The sequence below is a fragment of the Carassius gibelio genome, chromosome B18, assembly GCF_023724105.1.
Source record: "Carassius gibelio isolate Cgi1373 ecotype wild population from Czech Republic chromosome B18, carGib1.2-hapl.c, whole genome shotgun sequence".
In the NCBI taxonomy this organism is placed as follows: domain Eukaryota; kingdom Metazoa; phylum Chordata; class Actinopteri; order Cypriniformes; family Cyprinidae; genus Carassius; species Carassius gibelio.
This window is the reverse complement of record NC_068413.1, coordinates 22,417,447-22,436,440: the sequence shown is the minus strand read 5'-3', so window position 1 is coordinate 22,436,440 and position 18,994 is coordinate 22,417,447. Positions and strand designations below refer to the sequence as shown.

The following is an 18,994-nucleotide window of genomic DNA, read 5'->3' as shown; positions in this document are numbered from 1 at the left end:
GCTCTCTTGTGCGAGACGCGAGTCCAACGGTGTCCCTCTAGAAAATGTGCGAAATATACGTTCTTTGTGAATGGCCTGGTTTCAGTTTTGATGTAAACAACATCTTCTCCACATTGTTGTTCTCGTTTTCCGCAATATTTTGAAAGAACATCACAGCAGCGATGCATCTAGTGGTTGGATAGGCTAACAAGAAAATTATAATGCAATGAAATTTACATTGTCATCGCATCTCGTGCGCCAATGATGAAGGCCAAAATATACTTGGGCCGTCCACACCCACGCACCGTCTGCATTATGTCATTTTCATCATCAACGTTTTTGCATTCGAATGTGGATTTTTATTTCAAATTATTTCGAATACAAATATTCGAAATTCATTTTATTTTTTGACAGCCCTAGTGTGGAGAAAGAAAAGAAAAAATGCACCGAGGATTAAAACTATGATAACTATAATGTTTAATTGATAAAAATATTAACATCGAATCAAAATCCAACAAACTTTAAAGGGCAAACGTTTTCCCTATAGTTATCTTTATGGTTACAGTCTTGAAAAGGAAAGAAGAGGAAAGAATGTGACGTGTGGCCAAGTATGTGTCACACCTCTGGAGTCATTTAGTGTGTTTTTGCCCCTGTCTCCCGTGTTTGGTTTGATTAGTTCCCAGGTGTGTCTATTTTATTCCCCATGTGTTCCATGTCCCTGTTAATTTAGTCATTCCATCCACCTGTGTTTCCCCAATTATCCCATGTATTTAAGCCTTGTCCTTTCAGTTCAGTTTGGTCGGGTCTACAAACCACTTACATGTGTCTTCCTGGATATCCCCGTGTTAGATTTAATAAAGCCTTATTTCGTTTATCCTCGGCTCTGTGTTCCTTCCGGCAGCGTAACGTAACAGAATACCCGACCTAAAAAGTTTAAAATTGCTCCTTCTATAACGCCAGCCTGAACTCCAAGTGCAGAGCATTGTCGTCCGAAGATGGTCCTCAGGAGGAATTCGCCGCATTCGTGGAGTGGACTCTGGCGAGAAATGGGTCACCTCTCACCTTCTGCCCCATGAAGGATCTTGGCCAGGTCCACTGAGGATCCAGAGACCAGCCAGCCACCATCATGTGTTTCCTCCCATCCTTCCTCTCTCTCCTCCTCCTAGACCAGCCAGTTCCTCGTCATCCCTGCTGGTGCCAGTCAGTCCCGCAGCTCACCCTCAGTCCGCGCCATCTGGGTGCGATTGTTTGCCGCTGGACTGCCAGTCTCCAGCTCCGCCTTGGCGTGTTAAGGACCTGTCTCTGCCTCCAGCCTCCAAGCCCTGGACTCCCCCTCAGTCCTTCGACCCAGCGGCTCCGCCTTTGCTCTTAGATCCCTCATCTCCACCGTGGCCTGGCATCCCAAAAGACCTCCTCCCAAGTTCCCACCCACGCCTCCCTCTGTTTCTACGGTGCGAGGACGCACCTACCGGGAGGGGGGGGGGGGGGGGGTAATGTCACACCTCTGGACTCATTTAGTGTGTTTCAGTTTGGTCGGGTCTACAAACCACTTACGTGTGTCTTCCTCTGTGTTCCATGTTGGATATCCACTGTGTTGGATTTAATAAAGCCTTATTTCGTTTATCCTCGACTACGTGTTTCCTTCCGGCAGCGTAACGTAACAGTATGGTGGTTTGTGCTGTGCATTTAACCCATCCAAGTGCACACACACAGCAGTGAGTAGTGAACACACACACCCAGGTGTGAACGGGCCTTAACAGTTTGAGTCAACTGATTTGATCCACTGACTGATTTCTCCCCATCACTGAACCACTCATTGCACTGATGCACTAATATATTAGTAAAGTTACTTCCTCCGTTTTATGGAATACAACATTTGAAACTTCAGCAAAAGAAGCAATGTGGGTTCTAGTTGGGAAGATATGTATGCTATTTTATTTTGTTAGAAATACAGGCTATTTTCCATGCTTTTTTATTAAATGGGCCCTACTGTCAAAACTTTTTCAATTTATATTAGGTGACCGTTCATGTCAGTTTATTAAGATGCACTTTAATAAAGTCAGGTACAAAAATGTTGAATTAAAATTATGTAAAATGAACAGTTAAGAAAAAATACAAAAAAGTAAAGGTAGATTAAGGGGTTTGTTATGAGTTTGGGAGAGGTTTAGAGATGGGAAATCAATGTTGTAAATAAAATACTCAAACAACAATCATGGTTCATGCCTGAGAAAAAATATTTACATTTTCCAGAATAAGCATAACTTTGAAACGGATGTATAAATTGCTATGCTTGCTCCTGCGTAATTACGTGGAGTTCATGTATTTTTTTATACGTGAATGTAATACATTTTTGACAAAAAGCCGCGGACGTGTACAAATCGGTGATGTTTACGTTAAAGCAACGTTCAATTCTGACAGAAAAAAAAACACCTGAAAGAGTTAACATACAAGCCTAATTTACAGTAACTGACTGCATTAAGTTCCATCTGCAGTAGGCGCTGTGGAAAATAAATTAGTGTAATGATTTCTACCTTTTTGAGAGCGCTTGCAATCCCTGCATACCAGGAATATATTTAAAACGTATAATTATTGATGGGCACAAAACGTACTTTAAAGTAATGTGGTGGGTTACAGCGTTGAATAAAGTAACAGTTATCCGACAGCGATTGGTTTGTTGAGGTCACAAGACACATCTCTTCACCAATCAGCGAGCTGTCACATACGCAGCAATGTTCAGCGCTGTCTTCCGCTCTGGGTTACGTAACACGTATCTGTTTGTAAATCGTAACGTCCTCGGCAGGATCCGACGACAGCGATCATGGAGGCGTCGACGGCCACCGCTCCCGCCGCGAACGCGCCTGTTACTAACGAGGGCATATTAATAGGCGATAAAGTGTATTCAGAAGTCTTCCTCACCATCGATAACTCTTTAATTCCGGAGGAGAGTCTCTCCCCGACCCCGTCGATGCAGGACGGGCTCGACCTGTGTACCGAGACAGACCTGCGGATCCTGGGCTGCGAGCTAATCCAGTCCGCCGGGATCTTGTTGCGACTACCACAGGTGAAAATATATAAAAATAGTTTATACAGTGGGTTTGTGTTATCAAGAGATCCATTTCAGTGATTTTAAACATCTTTCGCTGTCCATCGGCTAGACAAAAACAAAATGGCGGACGCTGCTTTTGAAACGAAAACGGGGGCCGTTTAACTTGACGTTATATAAAATTTTCTTTAATCGTTGTTATGTTTCAGGTGGCCATGGCGACCGGACAAGTGCTTTTTCATCGATTCTTCTACTCGAAGTCTTTCGTGAAACACAGTTTTGAGGTAAGAGAATAAAGCCGTGTTTACAGGCAGAGCCGATGGCAGCCATGTTGTTTGAGTAAATCACATTCAAACGGATTATAGCTCCATGGTGTAATATATGTATGTAAATATGTATGTTTTTAAAAGTTGTCGCCATAATAAGATAGTTATAATGGACGTTTTTTCAAATACCAGCGAACTGTTTAACTAGACGGATTTTTAGGGTATTATAGGCGTGTAAGAACTGATTAATGTTTAATTAGACCGCTAACTACTGTTGGCGGTGTGTGTTTAACAGTTACATATAACGTAACACACACACACACACACACACACATATATATATATATATATATATATATATATATATATATATATATATATATATCCTATTCAGATTTTACATTTTGTGTGGTTGTAGATATTTTTTTCAATTTACACATGCCAGTTAAAAACATATTACACAAACGTTTGCTCAATTTCACTATTTACTGTCAGAAAATGGTATTATCTACTAACTACTTGACATATTTATCAGTGTATATACTAATGTATGCTCATGCTGTGTGTTTTGTCAGTGTTTTGACAGCTCTTTCTGTCATCTGTTCTCTCTGTAGATTGTCGCCATGGCCTGTGTTAACTTGGCTTCAAAGATCGAAGAAGCCCCTCGACGAATTCGGGACGTCATCAACGTGTTTCATCATTTAAGGCAGCTCCGAGGCAAAAGGTAAGCATGGCCCGTTCTCGTCACACGTTTTCTGTTCGTTACCTGTGCAACCCCCCTCCCCCCCACCTTTAACTGATTTATTTTACTTTTGATAACATTTAATCCCATCACCTCAAATTGTAACTGATTCAGGAATACTTAAACATGTTAACTGTGAGTAGTCTGTGCGCTTCTGTTTGTCGTTGATATGATGTCTTGATTTTGTTTGCTTCATTCTAAACCATTTTAAAGCTTTTCAGTTCCTTCATCAGTCATAATTGGTAGTAACGGCAGGATATTCTGATTACCTGAGCAAGTAAAAAGTGTAATCTTGATCAAGGGAACGTGGTGCCAATTTAGCTATTTATTGATTTATTACTGGCTAGTATAAATTTAATTCCAGAATGAAGTAGAGAACAATTTAAAGAGGCTAAAAAGAAAAATTTGTTCATCTGAAATCAAGGACGCGGTATTAACTTGAATTCTTTTTTCCCTTGCAACCAACTAACAGCGACCAGCTACATTTACCAATGCCTGGGTGATGTGGAATGGTACGTAGAGATGAAGCAGTCGGCATGGCAACAGTGAGCGAGGTGTCGCTTCCCCCCCCTCCCCCGGGAGAAGCCAGTGGTCAGAAAGCGGTCACTGGGATGTCGGGGATCGACAGGTTGGCCGCTGGTCCGAAACATCTGGCTGACTCCTGTATCTCAGTTTAAGATAATTGTCTCTGCCAGCACAGGTGACAATCTTTTAATTTTCATTTTTTTTAAAAGACACCTCACCACACATGTCATAGCTTCCACAGAAATATTTCACGTTGCACATGCAAGATTAAAATCTCTTAAATATTCACATGATGGGAGCTGTGAGGGTTGCATACTGAGAATGTGCTGTTTTTTTTTTGTTTAGTTCTTTAATACTGTAAGCATTGTTTAGATTGGCTGTCTTGGACGATTTATTGTCGAAAATCTACAATTAAATGTTATGTTATATGTAGACCGGTCATGAAATGTCATTGGCATTTCGTTGTAAAGAGTTTTTTTTTTTTTTTTGTGAGCTCATTGTGTGCGTTTACTCTTAGAAATGACTAACAAAGTTGTTTAGTGTAGATGATTTAGATGTTTTATGAATATGAATTGAGATGTAATTTTGTGAAAACATAAAACCAAAGAGATTGTATTTGTGCTTCATGAAATATTCATGCACTTGTGGATGGGTGCAGTAAAAAAAACAAAACAAAAAAAAAACAGATAATAACTATGGGGGGGGGGAAATGGTTAAAGCAGAAGAGAGAATGATTTAGATTCTGTTAGGTTAGTAAAATATAGCCTAGACTGGTATGTTTTTGTAATATTACGTTGGGTATACAATGTGGTTTCATTAAGTCTGAAGTGTTTCTGTTTTTATCATAACTTGAGGTTTTCAATAGTTAAAGGACTACAAGAAATGAATTTCATTTACATGCCTTGTAGTCAGTCAGTATTTGATACTTTTGAGTTGCATATTTAGATAATGTGGTTGAAATTGACCATTGTTCTTCAGATGATTACGTGACACATCTGAAGGCCCATTCGTGCTATTTTCAGATCATGACTCAGCACTGTTAGCATGTCATGAACTTGTCTGCTAGTAGTGTTTATGATGTAGAGCTCACTTCGTCTCTTCTACGTGTTTTGATTGTTCTACTGACACTGTATATACTCTGTGTGTTGAGATTTTTGGTGCTTGGGTTTCCCAAGATTGGCCTGGTTAGTGTATTATTGTGATATTGGTTGTGTTTCTAGAGGAACACATTAATTTTTTTTACTTTCTGCTGAAGCTATGATGTGGTGAGAGGTGGAGCATTTACTTTTTTGTCTAACAGTCACTTGTGGCAGTGCTAAAGTCTTACACTGAAATGACAGGAGTCAAAAAACTGGACCTGTTGCCTGTAGTTGGTTGGAAGGGAAACAGAATGATTTGAATTTAAAACGAAGCAAACAAAAAAGGCATTTTTTCATTGTCTTGAATAGTATTTGAGTCAGGGGAAACTATTTCTTTCATTCCCTCACAAATCAGGAGTCCAAGTCCATTGATACTTGATCAGAACTACATTAACACCAAAAACCAGGTGATAAAAGCTGAACGGCGTGTGCTGAAGGAGCTGGGCTTCTGCGTCCACGTCAAACACCCACACAAGGTACGTCTCAGTTCCTGCTCTTAATGTTTTGTTTTTAGACTTTAAAGTCACCCTGTAGTGCAAATTAAGTTTTTTGTTGTTTGTTATGTGGTGTTTTTAATATGCTTTTATACAAACCATTAGCCAATCCATTAATCAACACCATTGCAGAGTAAGTTTCTCCTTAAAAACGGTAGTTTCCCAAAGGCTGTCCCAGAAACACGGTTCGAAACAGCCCTCTGTTTGCTATGTCACAATTCAAAAATCAATCACGTCAAGTAGGGCTGCACGATTAATCGCATGCGATTCTGTGATTAGTACTAAATATCCATCACCTGCTTTCAAATGGAGCGACACTTAATACAAAGAGCCGTCATAATCGTCATAATCGCAGATGAATCCCTTTCGGTTCTGTACACAATATTGCGTAGCTTGTCAGCGAACTACAGCTCTGTTATATTAAGTGCCGCTCCATTTGAAAGCAGGTGTTGGGTTTTTAATACTAATCACAGAACCAGCTTTACTAAAGAAACGCGCATGACAATCTCTTGCAATTAATCGTGCAGCCTTACTACACGACAATGGCGTTTTGTGGACTGAAAATGCATATTTGAAAACGGGTTTCAAAGTGCGAGCTTTTGAAAATGCCAGCATTATCATTTTAATGTAAACACTCAATACGGTAATCTTTGAAAACGGTAACATCATACGTGTGCATAGTATGAGTTAGGTATGTAGACCTGTGCCATACGTGTCAATTTTAAAGTCAAGCGCAAACAAACATACACAACAATGGCAGAGTGCATGGTACTGTTGTTGCTGCTCAAGAGTTTGCCAACACTTTTCAGCAAAGTGTGGATCTACTTCACCAATATTACAAACAACACTGGTAAAGCATCTTATACATCATATAATCGTCACACAAATATAGTTTTGAGTCATTATCGGTGTATAACATTGTTTCACTTTTACTACAGTTTAGTGGATCAGGAGGCGCTGGCTGGTGCGACTGAGTGGAGGCGGGGCAAATTTGCATAGATCCGCAAATAGTAAATTAGACTAAATAAATAAATTTATGCATTTAGCAGACGCTTTTATCCAAAGCGATTTACAGTGCATTCAGGCTATCAATTTTTACCTATCATGTGTTCCCGGGGAATCGAACCCCCAACCTTGAGCTAGCTTGCGTGCTAACACAATGCTCTACCAGTTGAGCTACAGGAACAGAAGGGTGTATGGTTACATTTAAACTGTTATTTAAAAAAAAACTGTTATGAGAAAATTATTTCCATAAGAAAAAATGTAACTTTACGATGTCATTTTGATGATCAAAGATGAGTTTTAAGGGATAAAATACTTGACTACAGGGGGACTTAAAGACTCATTCAGATTTAACATGCAGTTATATTTCATCAATCTTTGTAGATTATCGTCATGTACCTGCAAGTACTTGAATGTGAGAAGAACCAGACGTTGGTCCAGACAGCCTGGTGAGTAAATAAACAATCCTGCATTGGATGTCTAGACACTGCGGTGTAACCAGTAATTAACCCCTTAACGTAACTTTTCTGTCCCCTCATCTGATGGATTGGTGTATTCGTGACTCGTGTGTTGGTGTGTGTCTTCTGTTTTAAATCTCTTGTTCATGGCTGTAATTAAAAGAAAATGGAGAGCTTAGTTTAACTTTGTCCTTTCTTTCTACTCTTTGATTAAAGGGTAGTCCATGATGGTAAGTGTCATAAAGAACCTCTGAACTCTGCTCCTCCAACCACATGACCTCAGGAATCTCCCCCCATTGGCTGCCCTTCTCGAGACAGCCAATCCAGTGAGAGCTCTCTGCCCGAGAATCACTGAAGGGGGCCTTTTCCAGCTGCCAGCAGCATCTTGTTTTCTTGCGGTTGTCCAAAAGGATTTGTATTTTTGTTTTTGCTTCAAGTCTCAAGATTTCTCTCTCTCTCTCTCTTTTTTTTAATTATCTGTTTTTTAAAAGGTGGTTTCACTTTTAACTTTTAAAAGGAAGTTTTAAAGCATGAATATTCGAATTCATTATTAAACCTCAACTACCGGATTTAGGTGGTGTAAGTAGTCTTGGATTTTGCTTTCTAAATGTACTCCAATTTAAAGGGTAAATCACCAAAAATGAAAATTGTTCACCATACCTTCTCAAACCTATATGATTTCTTACGTTGTAGAATAGCAATGGGAAAAAAGCTCAAATTGCAGTGTCCAGATCAAAGGTTCTCATTATTTTATTATGTCTTTAGAACTAAAAATGTAAGATAAATCCCATCCTCTGGTCTCATTTGTGAAACTGCATATTCAAATTTGGTCCCATCTTATTTTTGTTTTTGATAGTATACTAACGTGCAACCAAAGGGTATAACAACTTCACATTCAGATGTATCGTATTCGTATTACATGAAGACGTCTTCAATATTCATTTTGGCCTCTTGACCATATGCATCCATTAAATGGAGGATCTTATATCATGATCTTGTCAAATACTACTTTTTTGGTGTCCCACTGAGGAAAGTTTAGGTTTAAAATGACATATTGGTGAATAAATTACCATTTTCATTTTTGGTGAACCAGTCCTTTAAGTATGCAATTGATATTAATAATTTGGTGCGAGGCATTGTCTTATGGGAACTCTCGGCTGTTTAGGTCTATGCTTGAATGACTTGTTTGAAGCTCAGCTTTTTCATATAAATCCAATGTTTTAAGACCTGTAGCATAAACACTTTAGTATTTCTGTTACAGCACACGTCAGTGTAGGATTTTCCATATTGACACAGAGCCTTTCAGGTCCACACTGTCCATCTGCCTGTTAGCTTTTCTTTAGAGAGCTTTGCATCCATATCTGGCCATCATCCAGAAATGAGAGATTTTGTCTTGTCTGCAAATCTCCATTTAGCCGTCTAGTCTGAGATGTATATTTGTTCATTCCCAGAGCAGCTGCTCTCAGTCCCGCTTTGACTCCTGGTCACCATGCATGCTGTTTAGTGTTGTGAGTGTCATGCAATGCTACACCCCCATTCTCTCCTTTTTGTATCTGCTTATTTTATGGAAAGTTAAGCTGTTGTTTCAGAAGTTTTGAAGAAATTAAGTTGTGGTCATTTGTTGCATGCAAACTAGTGGAACCAGTTATATTTTTGCAAACCTCTATCCAGTGAGCTTGTCTATGTGCACTGGACATGTGCCCCTCCACACTGCATGCTCGCCGTTTGTAGAACAACAGAGGAACGTGAGGCAGAGCGGGAAAGGGCAAATTTAAACTCAAGCCTCCATTTTATGTTTGGTCTTTTTATTTGCATCCTGTGACAAACCTCGTACATAAATGTATAGATGTGAACAACCCATGCAGGGAAATGGCAATTTTGTGGTTCACCTTTTGTGTTGCAGGAACTATATGAATGACAGCCTTCGCACTAATGTGTTTGTGAGATTTCAAGCTGAAACCATCGCCTGTGCCTGCATTAACCTCGCTGCACGAGTGCTACAGGTACAAAACCATTCTCTGTCCTCCATCTCAACCTGTGTTTACTTTGTGCTCTGGTTTTGTTCATTTTCTTCCATCACTCTTTCTCTCAGATATCGTTACCCTCTCGGCCGCAGTGGTACCTGCTGTTTGGTGCCACAGAGGAGGAGATCAAAGATATATGTGTAACCACTTTGAAGTTGTACACACGAAAAAAGGTTCGACTTGTTTGATATCGCTCCCGTTTTAGAGTTAGCTGGTCTTCACTTGTTGTATTGAGTCTGTTTCCTTTTATAATTTGTAGCCAAATTACGATTTGCTGGAGAAGGAAGTGGACAAGCGGAAGGTGGCTCTTCAGGAAGCCAAATTAAAGGCCAAAGGACTGAATCCAGACGGCACTCCTGCTCTTTCCACATTGGGTGGATTCTCTCCTGGGTCCAAACCATGTAAGTTGTCACTTCCACTGCCTTTCGTGCAGTCTAACCTTTTTTTTAAAGCTAAAACTTAAAAGCTATATATATGACTCAAAAGTGGAAGATGGTCCAGGCTGCTTTTTTTCCTATACAATTAATGTCAAGCTCAAAGTTCTTGTACGTACACTAAATGCATACCTTTAGTGTGTTTCTCTGTAAATCTGTTGTTTTGCTTCAGAAGACTTGAAATATAGCACAGAATCATGTGCACTGTTTTAGCCCTTAAATGCATGCATACCTTGGGTTTTTAGTGACCTGGGACACCATTCACTCACCTCTCCCTCCTATTCCTCAATCTATTCACTTTTAAATAATATAACAAGGAAAAAATATTTTCAAAAGTGTCTGTTTTATTAAAGCGTATAGGACTTATATTATATAAAAGCGTATATTTTTTTTATTGTTGGAGCTTGACTCTTGGAAAAAAGCAGCAGGGACGTTCTACTAAACTTCTTCTGAAACGGTCATCAAATTTGATTCTTCCTGTCAGGTTCACCTAATGTAATGAAAGCAGATGAGAAGTCTCCTAATCCTCAAATGCTTAAGGCCATGAAGAAAGAACCAGAAGACCGGCCTCAGGGCTCTAAGAGCCCACACAACGGGTGAGTGTTTGACAGGATTGACTTTCATCAAGTACTTGCTTTCTGTTTAATGAAAACCCACTTATTAAGAATCTTCCTCGTCCTTTCTTTAGACTCAGGAAAGATAGTAAGTTAGGACGGAACAGTAGAAGTGCGAGTCGTTCCAGAACAAGATCCCGGTCCAGATCACGCTCTCCCAGACGACAGTAAGTACCACCTGCAGTGCACTGCTCTGTACTCAATGATGTCGGTGTCTATATTCAACCGTTTTTCTTGTAGTTACAATAACAGGCGCAGTCACTCAGCCACCTACAGCTCTCGCTCCCGGAGCCGCTCTCACAGCCGCAGCCCTTCTCCACGGAGACACGCCAACCACGGCCCTCCGTCTCCCCTCCTGCCACACTTGAAGTCAAAGCAGCGCTCAGACGACCTGCACCAGCACAGCAGACACAGCCACAAGAGGAAACGCTCCCGCTCTCGTTCCACCAGCAAGCCCCGTGAGCGGGACAGACAGCGGGACCGGGATCGCGGTTCCTCGGACTTAGCGAAGAAGCACAAGCACGAGCGAAGCAGTGGAGGCCATCACCGAGACCGGCGTGAACGCTCGCGCTCGTACGAACGCTCTCATAAAAGCAAACACCACAGCAGCAGCCATTCAAGCCACAGTCGTCACAGACGCTGAGTGTTTTTCTGTTAACATCACGTATGTGTAACATCACCGGTATACTTTTTCTTTTTTTCTCTCGTTATTTTGGCGGTTTAGTTTTAAATGTTGAAAGGATATGAAACTACATATTTACAGTGTAAAGATGGGTTCAGTGTTGACGTAATTTGGGAAATGCTTTGATTTATAAAAGCAACCTTTTTCAGAAGGTGGGAAAATCACTAGTTGCATAGAAAATTGGAAAATGTTTTCAGGAAAGACACCAATACTTTGCACAGCTATAGAAATTAATAATAAAAAAAGATGCTCTACAGGCAGAAGGAAATTGGTTTCTCTGAAAATAGATCATATTTTTCTTACAACTGGATGCAGACGGTCTTTTTTTTTTTTTTTTTTTTTTTTGATCATGGTGACTTTGTTACACTGGTTTTTAGTCTGCACGTCTTCATGTCTGATTTTTACTCAATAAAAGGTGACTTCTATTGTCTGTTGTTGTTGTTTTTTTCTATATTTATGAATTAAAAATATTTTCTTGCTCTCGAACATTAAAATCCCTTGATGTTTACCAACATTATCACAAAAATAATCTGGTAATAAAAATTAGATTAATTCTAGAGAATTTCCTCCCTTCTTAAATTATTCTCTCTCTAATGTAGAGTTGGAACATCTATGTATTCTACAGTAGAAAACATTTGAAGTGGATCAAAAAGTTCCTAAAAGTTGAACTAAAAAAAAAAAAGAATTTTGGTTTCAGGATGAAAGGTTTTAATCTACTTAAAATGTTATCTACTGTAGTTAACCATCTCAACAAATTTGTGTAAATGAACAGGAAAAACTAACCCCCCCCCAGGGGTGTTGCTTCAGTAGGTTTTCTGTGCAGTCTGTAGAAATCATTAGGATCCCCATTCATAGTGATTATGTGGTTTCTTATCTGTCATATTTCTGGGAAAGAATGGGGAGACTGAATTTGGGATTTTCCTTAGTTTTCAGTTATAATCATCAAAATTAAAAGAAATACAAATTTTAAATGTATCAGTCTGTGTGTAATGAATGAAGTACAAGTTTCACTTTTTGAGTGGAATTAGTTAAACTTTTCGATGATATTCTAATTATATATCCAGCACCTGTAAACCCCGGTCCACTCTTAATAGCTTTTCTACATCAGGCTCGTTTATAATTCACTCAGTGTATTTCTGGGGGCAGAGTCCTGAAGACAGTATGATGGTGGTCTTTTCTTTATGAATTAATCAGGGTTTAAAAACGATTCAGTGCATGATTCACTCATTTTCGCTACTTAGTGGGGTAACGTTAAAAAATTAGACTGCTGTATTAATTAATTAAATCAGTTTTGAATATTCAAAATTGTAATATGTGCAGAACTAGTTCTGTATTTGATTTCTCTCTCGCTCACATATTTTATTTACGCTTTCATCTTAATTCATATGATTTTGTGCCAATGTATTTATTCTGCTGATGTTATCGCTAATTCTCAGAGTATGTTTTGACAACGGTATTCATTAGAACGTATAAACGGTTATGTGAATTTATGTGTAAATATCATCAAGGATGTTTTTTGATCATTTTTTATATTTGTTTATACTGCTTTGAATATATTCGGTTAAAATTGAGTCTTTTTCATTGGAAAACATTTTATTTTCCACCAGAGGGCGCTCGGTGGCTTAGAAGACCGAATTAATCAAATTAATCTGTGCCATCAGTCATCATAATTAAATTTGCTTCTTGTATACTCATACAATTCGAATGGTCACCATTAATAAAGCTAATAGAACTAGTTTCAATCCCTTTAGTAGGAAACTCTTAGTAGTTGCAATCGGTGTGGAGTGGTTAAAAAAAGGAGGGTAAGGTATGTCATTGGGGTCATCAGGTGAGAATCCTGCTTCATCAACCTTTCGTTGATTGAAGCCCACAACGTCTCCAGAAGGCTCAACTGTGTACCCAGCGTCCCAGGTACACGCCACTCCATGCCATATACCCTCTATATCCCTGATGGGCTCTGCATGGCAGGGGCGTCCTTCTCCGTGAGTCGACCCTAAGCCTGACCGCAGGCTGTCATCTGTCTCTACCTTACTGCCCAGATGGGGTCCTTGCGCTTGATCCAGAGTCAGTTACTGCTTTTTCAGGAGCACTTCATTTGGACTTGATGGCCTGTTGGAGAGAGCGTCCCTTCACCCCTATTTTTTTTTTTTTTTCAGCAAACTGGTGGTAGATGTTGCAACAAATCCCCTGCATCCCACCTCTACTGGAAAGAAGCTAGTCTTCCAGCTGTTCTGGGATGCTTCAGCTGCAAGGTCGGAATATTTGTTCTTTTTCCTCTCATAAGCCTCTACAACCCCCTCTTCCCATGGAACTGTTAATTCGACAACATATACCAGCTTTATTGTTGGAGACCACAGGACCATGTCTGGCCGGAGTGTTGCAGCCACTATTTCTGGGGGAAACACAAGCTTCTTAGCAAGGTCCACTTCCAATTTCCAATCCTGCGCTGATAGCAGGAAGCTTGCATCTTTAGGTGTTCTATGATGCTCTTGATGTTGGCCAGCTGGTACAAAATTTGTGAAGTTGACCTGTCCTGCCAATAATTGTGGGAGGTTGTTTGTGGTGGTTCGTTTCTGTTCCAGTAGCTCTGTTGACAAAACTCAGCCATGCTCCATCCATTTCTGAGACAGATGGGACAGGTGTCCCGCCGACATGAAATCTTTGGTCTGTGACTTGTCGTTTCACGATGGAGATGCTTCTGCACTTACTGGGCTTTAACTTCATCCTCACCCTATATTTTGATGAAGTTTCTTCAGCAGTCTCTTGGTGCAGGGGACAGTTTTTGTGAGTGTTGTTAGATCGTCCATATAGGCTTGAATTGGTGGTAACTTCTGGCTATTATTTACAAAGAACATAATTAAAAATAATTAACATTTTAAAACCATTTACATATTTAAGATGCGATTTTAATATTTTGTCTAACGTGTTTATCACATAAAAATCAAATAACGGGATACGGGCATGAAATGTACTGCACCGTTATCCTGAGTATTTTAAGTGGAAAAACACTGCCATCTAGTGGTGTGTTGACGGCATTGTAGGCACGTAATAGCTTCTTTTAACGTCATACAACCTCATATTGTGGTTATTACATAACTGGTTCTAAATAAATTATTTATAATGGAAATATATGTACAAATAAATTAAACGGGGGTAATGTTTAAAATGCAAAGAGGCAGTGCCAGTGGCGCGTTATGAAGTCTCGCGAGACACAGACGAAGACAGGGCGAGATCAAGTCGCAGACGGAGGAAGGCAAGAAAAAGAGGGAGATCTTGACAAACTAATAAAAACCATTAAAATGTCAGGACGGTCCGTGAGAGCAGAGACACGCAGCCGCGCCAAAGATGATATCAAAAAAGTGATGGCGGCAATTGAAAGGGTCCGTCGGTGGTAAGTTGCTTGTTTAAAGAGGGAGACAAGTTTCTTTTCTTCCACGTTACAAAAATAAACTTCAGAGTGGCGGGGAGGGTGACGTCATTCAGTAACATGATAGACAAGCAAAGCAACCAATGGGTTTCACTGTATACAGTTTATGGGCGTGCCAATGTGGATTGAACAATCTGTTGGTGGTCTCTAATGGAGTGATTTTGTTATTTACATTTCTGCTTGGGATGTTTGAAATGAAAAAATAAACAGTTTTATATATTAATTTGAGTTAGTCTCTATTGTATTAAGACTTACTATAACTATAAATACAAACTAGTAATACGTATATTTTATTTCTATAAAGATTTATACACTTTACTTTTTATTTCGTTGTGTCAAAAAATAAAATTTGAGTATCTAATGCTAACTACCACTGAGAATAGCAGAAAAATTACAAAAAGCCTAAAAAAATACTATATTCCGATTTTTTTGGGGGGAAAGTAACAATCTTAACATTTTTATTTCTTGTTCTTGTAATAAAACCATTTTTGTGATATTACCCTGGAATATGTTTGTCCTCGTAGGGAAAAAAAGTGGGTGACAGTGGGAGATACATCATTACGGATTTTCAAATGGGTACCGGTTACAGAAACTAAACAGGTGTGTATATCATGTCATCTCAAGCAGCTGGCCACTTCTCAGATGTCTTTCAAATGTCTTTTTGTCTTTCTTGCAGATATACAAGCCTAAAGTGTCAGGGACAGCAGTGAGGGAACTGAAGGGTTTTCCTACAGATGTAGTGTTAGAAAACGCCCGCTCTGTGCTACTGGATTTTCAGGGTAATAGAGGACTTAAGGTTATGTTTATGTCAAACATGAGGAAACTTGATATTTCCTCTGTAAACAATTCAGAACATTCTCTCTCTCTCTCTCTGTATATATATAAAATGCAACACTGGTTTGTGTTAACATAACTGACATATTTCTTCAGGAGATTTCACACAAATATTTTTTATTCATCCACTTTCATAAACAGATGACAACAGTAACCAGAGTTTCCTATCAGATGCCTATCAGTCTAATACCAAAGTGGACAGCAGCAGCAACTCCAGTCCACAGCACGTGAGTGAGGCAGTGAGCCCTTCACACACACCCTACTTCCGTACAGAGGACTCCCAGCCGCCCACCCTGGGACAGGAGACCATGGATGCTGAGAGAGGTGAGACAGGCCGGTCGAAAAACATTCAGTAAAAAGATTATTTACCTAACTGACAAGGTAGATACGAAATGTTGGTCTTCAAAGCAAATGCAAGTTAGTATTATAATGCAAATAACATATAATGTGCTGATGGCGTATTATATTAAGCAGTAAAAACGGGTTTCAACATTAATTAAATTAGAATGATTTCTGAAGGATCATGTAAGACTGAAGACTCACAATTCACAATTTATTATTTTTGATCAATAAATGCAGTGTTGGTGAGCATTTCATTTAAAAAACCTTATTTATTCATATATATATATATATATATATATATATATATAGTGCTATCAAACGATTAATCATGATTAATCGCATCCAAAATAAGTTTTTGTTAACATAATATGTGGGTGTACTGTGTATATACAGACCAAAAGTTTGGACACACCTTCTCATTCAAAGAGTTTTCTTTATTTTCATGACTATAAAAATTGTAGATTCACACTGAAGGCATCACAACTATGAATTAACACATGTGGAATTATATATGGAATTATATGCATAACATAAAAGTGTGAAACAACTGAAAATATGTCATATTGTAGGTTCTTCAAAGTAGCCACCTTTTGCTTTGATTACTGCTTTGCACACTCTTGGCATTCTCTTGATGAGCTTCAAGAGGTAGTCACCTGAAATGGTCTTCCAACAGTCTTGAAGGAGTTCCCCGAGAGATGCTTAGCACTTGTTGGCCCTTTTGCCTTCTGTCTGCGGTCCAGCTCACCCCTAAACCATCTTGATTAGGTTCAGGTCCGGTGACTGTGGAGGTCAGGTCATCTGGCGCAGCACCCCATCACTCTCCTTCTTGGTCAAATAGCCCGTGATGCCTTCAGTGTGACTCTACAATTTTCATAGTCATGAAAATAAAGAAAACTCTTTGAATGAGAAGGTGTGTCCATACTTTTGGTCTGTACTGTATACATTTATATCAAACTTGAAACTATATTAATATAATTGACATTATATATATATATATATATATATATATATATATATATTTTAAATGCATACATTTAAATTTTTCCTTAAACATACACATGCATGTGTATATAATAAATATACACAGTACACACATATTATGTAAACAAACGTTTATTTTGGATGCTATTAATCACGATTAATTGTTTGACAGCACTAAAATATACATATAACTATAAAACTGTATTTTCCGATTAAGTTTTTTTTTTAATCTCCATTATTCTGAATAGTGATTATTACTGTAATAAATATTTGTTTTACTGTATTACAAAAGACAATGACATATTTTGTTAGCATAAGGGGCATTACATCATAGAATTTTTTTTTTTACAATAATGAAATTCTGAAATGATATTTAAGGGTATAATTGTATTGAAATGTCATAAAATAGTGCCATAACACAAAAAAAAATCGAAATATTCCATTAAATGTAATATTTAATTTACACGTTTTTAAATTATGATTTATTGTATGCATGTTCTTGACATGTTTTGTTAGATTAACCCAAGCATGTAAGATAACAGTAAGGATGGTGCATCCTTCATTTTTACATGCATACATGTATTTGCTTGTTTTATCTTTCATATTTAGAGACATCAACAACCAGCAGTGAGGTAACAGATGAGCCTCCGACCCTCATTAAAGAAGATATGTTGTCTCTCTCTACTCAGGTAACATCCAATAGTCTTCAAATAAATTAAGTTGTTTGAACCTAGTGCATTGTGGGAATTAAAATATATGTTGTAAACATTATGAAAACCTGATTATGCTTTTCAAAGCAACTTGGTCGAATGCATGCCATGTGTGACATTATTGTTTTTGACAGGAGGAAGAGGAGGTGATTGGAGCCCCACCGCTAAAAAGAGTTTGCACCGAGCAAAACTCAACTCTCAGTTAGCACCATTATGCTGGACATTACAGGTCAAAAGTGTAGAAGTATTTCTAAAAGAGACTAAATTGTACATTTAAAAGACTTTTTACATCCTGCCAAATGCCTGAAATTCACTTCTAACAGAAAAAGAAAAAAGTTTTTTTTTGTACTTTAAAAAGGTCACCTTAGATCTTGTCAGGTATTTTCTTATCAAGGTAAAGCAGTTTGTATTGCATGTTTCTCAATCTAAATCGAGAAAGGACTTTGTCAGTATAATACATGTGACTTGCATGGAGTAATGATTATTATATGCAGTATGACTAAACAGTTGAATTTTAAGATGTTAGCTTGTTTTGTGTTTGTGGCATTTCTAAAGATTATACAAATAAGTTTTATTGACCTGTTTTTCTTGCATTTATATGCTTTAGGGCAGTTTTAAATAACATCTGTGTCATCTGTTTCTTGATTTGTTTGTCATTGTTCAATGAACTGCATCAAATTACCAAACTTTTTATAAAAAAAAAAAAAGGAATGCTTATCTTTTATAAATGGTAATGTATCTCAGTTTGTATTTTAAATATGAAAATGTCCACTTTCCATAGTCTTTAAAGTATTTTTCAAAAAAAAAAAAAAGATAAATATTTGTGTATGATCGGTGTAGTGCTGTCTGGTAAAAATGTATCTGGACATAGATGAAATAAACCACTTTAGATTTATGCAGCTTTGCTCTGACTGCATCATTTGCAAAGTTGTATGGCAGGGATAGAACACTATTGTACATGTGAAATGATTTTAAGGGCGAATACCAATATTATAATTTTCTTAAAATTATATAGTCCCAATACAATGTTTAAATAAGTTTTTGTACATTTAACGATTTAACGGTATTTATATGCTTTTGGCAGAGCTTTATTATTTCACATGTGGCCGTGAAAAACTTATTAAATGTACATTGTCTTCACTCCTAAAAGATGGTTTTAACATTGATCAAAACTGTATCTTTAATTGGATCAAAGGTGTCGTGTGCACTCTCTTTTGTCTCATTTTAAATTCTACACCCGCTGCCACTTTCAGCTAAACTCTAGGGCATTTGGCTATATCAATTATGTTATATAATAA

At 38.2% G+C, this 18,994-nt stretch overlaps 2 protein-coding genes across 5 annotated transcripts; both read left to right on the top strand.

Annotated features, from left to right (window-relative positions):
* The first annotated feature begins 2,732 nt into the window (after window positions 1-2,732).
* Window positions 2,733-11,827, top strand: LOC127977125 (cyclin-L1). 4 transcript variants are annotated; one of them, XM_052581822.1, is made up of 11 exons: window positions 2,743-3,040; window positions 3,232-3,306; window positions 3,903-4,012; window positions 6,050-6,170; window positions 7,575-7,639; window positions 9,552-9,651; window positions 9,741-9,845; window positions 9,932-10,073; window positions 10,591-10,702; window positions 10,795-10,887; window positions 10,961-11,827. In XM_052581822.1, exons 1-11 carry the CDS (start codon window positions 2,798-2,800, stop codon window positions 11,361-11,363), a joined length of 1,569 nt encoding a protein of 522 aa, XP_052437782.1. In that variant the 5' UTR covers window positions 2,743-2,797; the 3' UTR covers window positions 11,364-11,827. The 4 variants fall into 4 exon arrangements, with proteins under 4 accessions (XP_052437785.1, XP_052437784.1, XP_052437782.1 ...); XM_052581823.1 differs by lacking the exon at window positions 2,743-3,040 and adding an exon at window positions 4,503-4,658 and having other exon boundaries at window positions 3,270-3,306; XM_052581825.1 differs by lacking the exons at window positions 9,741-9,845; window positions 9,932-10,073; window positions 10,591-10,702; window positions 10,795-10,887; window positions 10,961-11,827 and adding an exon at window positions 7,865-7,878 and having other exon boundaries at window positions 2,733-3,040.
* A 2,754-nt stretch (window positions 11,828-14,581) lies between these two features.
* LOC127976999 (B-cell CLL/lymphoma 7 protein family member B-B) lies at window positions 14,582-18,591 on the top strand. Its single transcript, XM_052581604.1, has 6 exons — window positions 14,582-14,793; window positions 15,354-15,429; window positions 15,506-15,608; window positions 15,805-15,987; window positions 17,596-17,675; window positions 17,831-18,591. Exons 1-6 carry the CDS (start codon window positions 14,597-14,599, stop codon window positions 17,900-17,902), a joined length of 711 nt encoding a protein of 236 aa, XP_052437564.1. The 5' UTR covers window positions 14,582-14,596; the 3' UTR covers window positions 17,903-18,591.
* The last annotated feature ends 403 nt before the right edge of the window (window positions 18,592-18,994 follow it).

Bases quoted from the DNA above. Each gene is read 5' to 3' on its own strand.
- LOC127976999 (XM_052581604.1), top strand. From the start codon at position 14,597: ATGAAGTCTCGCGAGACACAGACGAAGACAGGGCGAGATCAAGTCGCA. The intron at 15,988-17,595 runs GTGAGACAGGCC...TTTCATATTTAG, and splicing joins GACCATGGATGCTGAGAGAG to AGACATCAACAACCAGCAGT. The intron at 17,676-17,830 runs GTAACATCCAAT...TGTTTTTGACAG, and splicing joins TGTTGTCTCTCTCTACTCAG to GAGGAAGAGGAGGTGATTGG.
- LOC127977125 (XM_052581822.1), top strand. From the start codon at position 2,798: ATGGAGGCGTCGACGGCCACCGCTCCCGCCGCGAACGCGCCTGTTACT. The intron at 3,041-3,231 runs GTGAAAATATAT...GTTATGTTTCAG, and splicing joins TCTTGTTGCGACTACCACAG to GTGGCCATGGCGACCGGACA. The intron at 9,846-9,931 runs GTTCGACTTGTT...TATAATTTGTAG, and splicing joins AGTTGTACACACGAAAAAAG to CCAAATTACGATTTGCTGGA.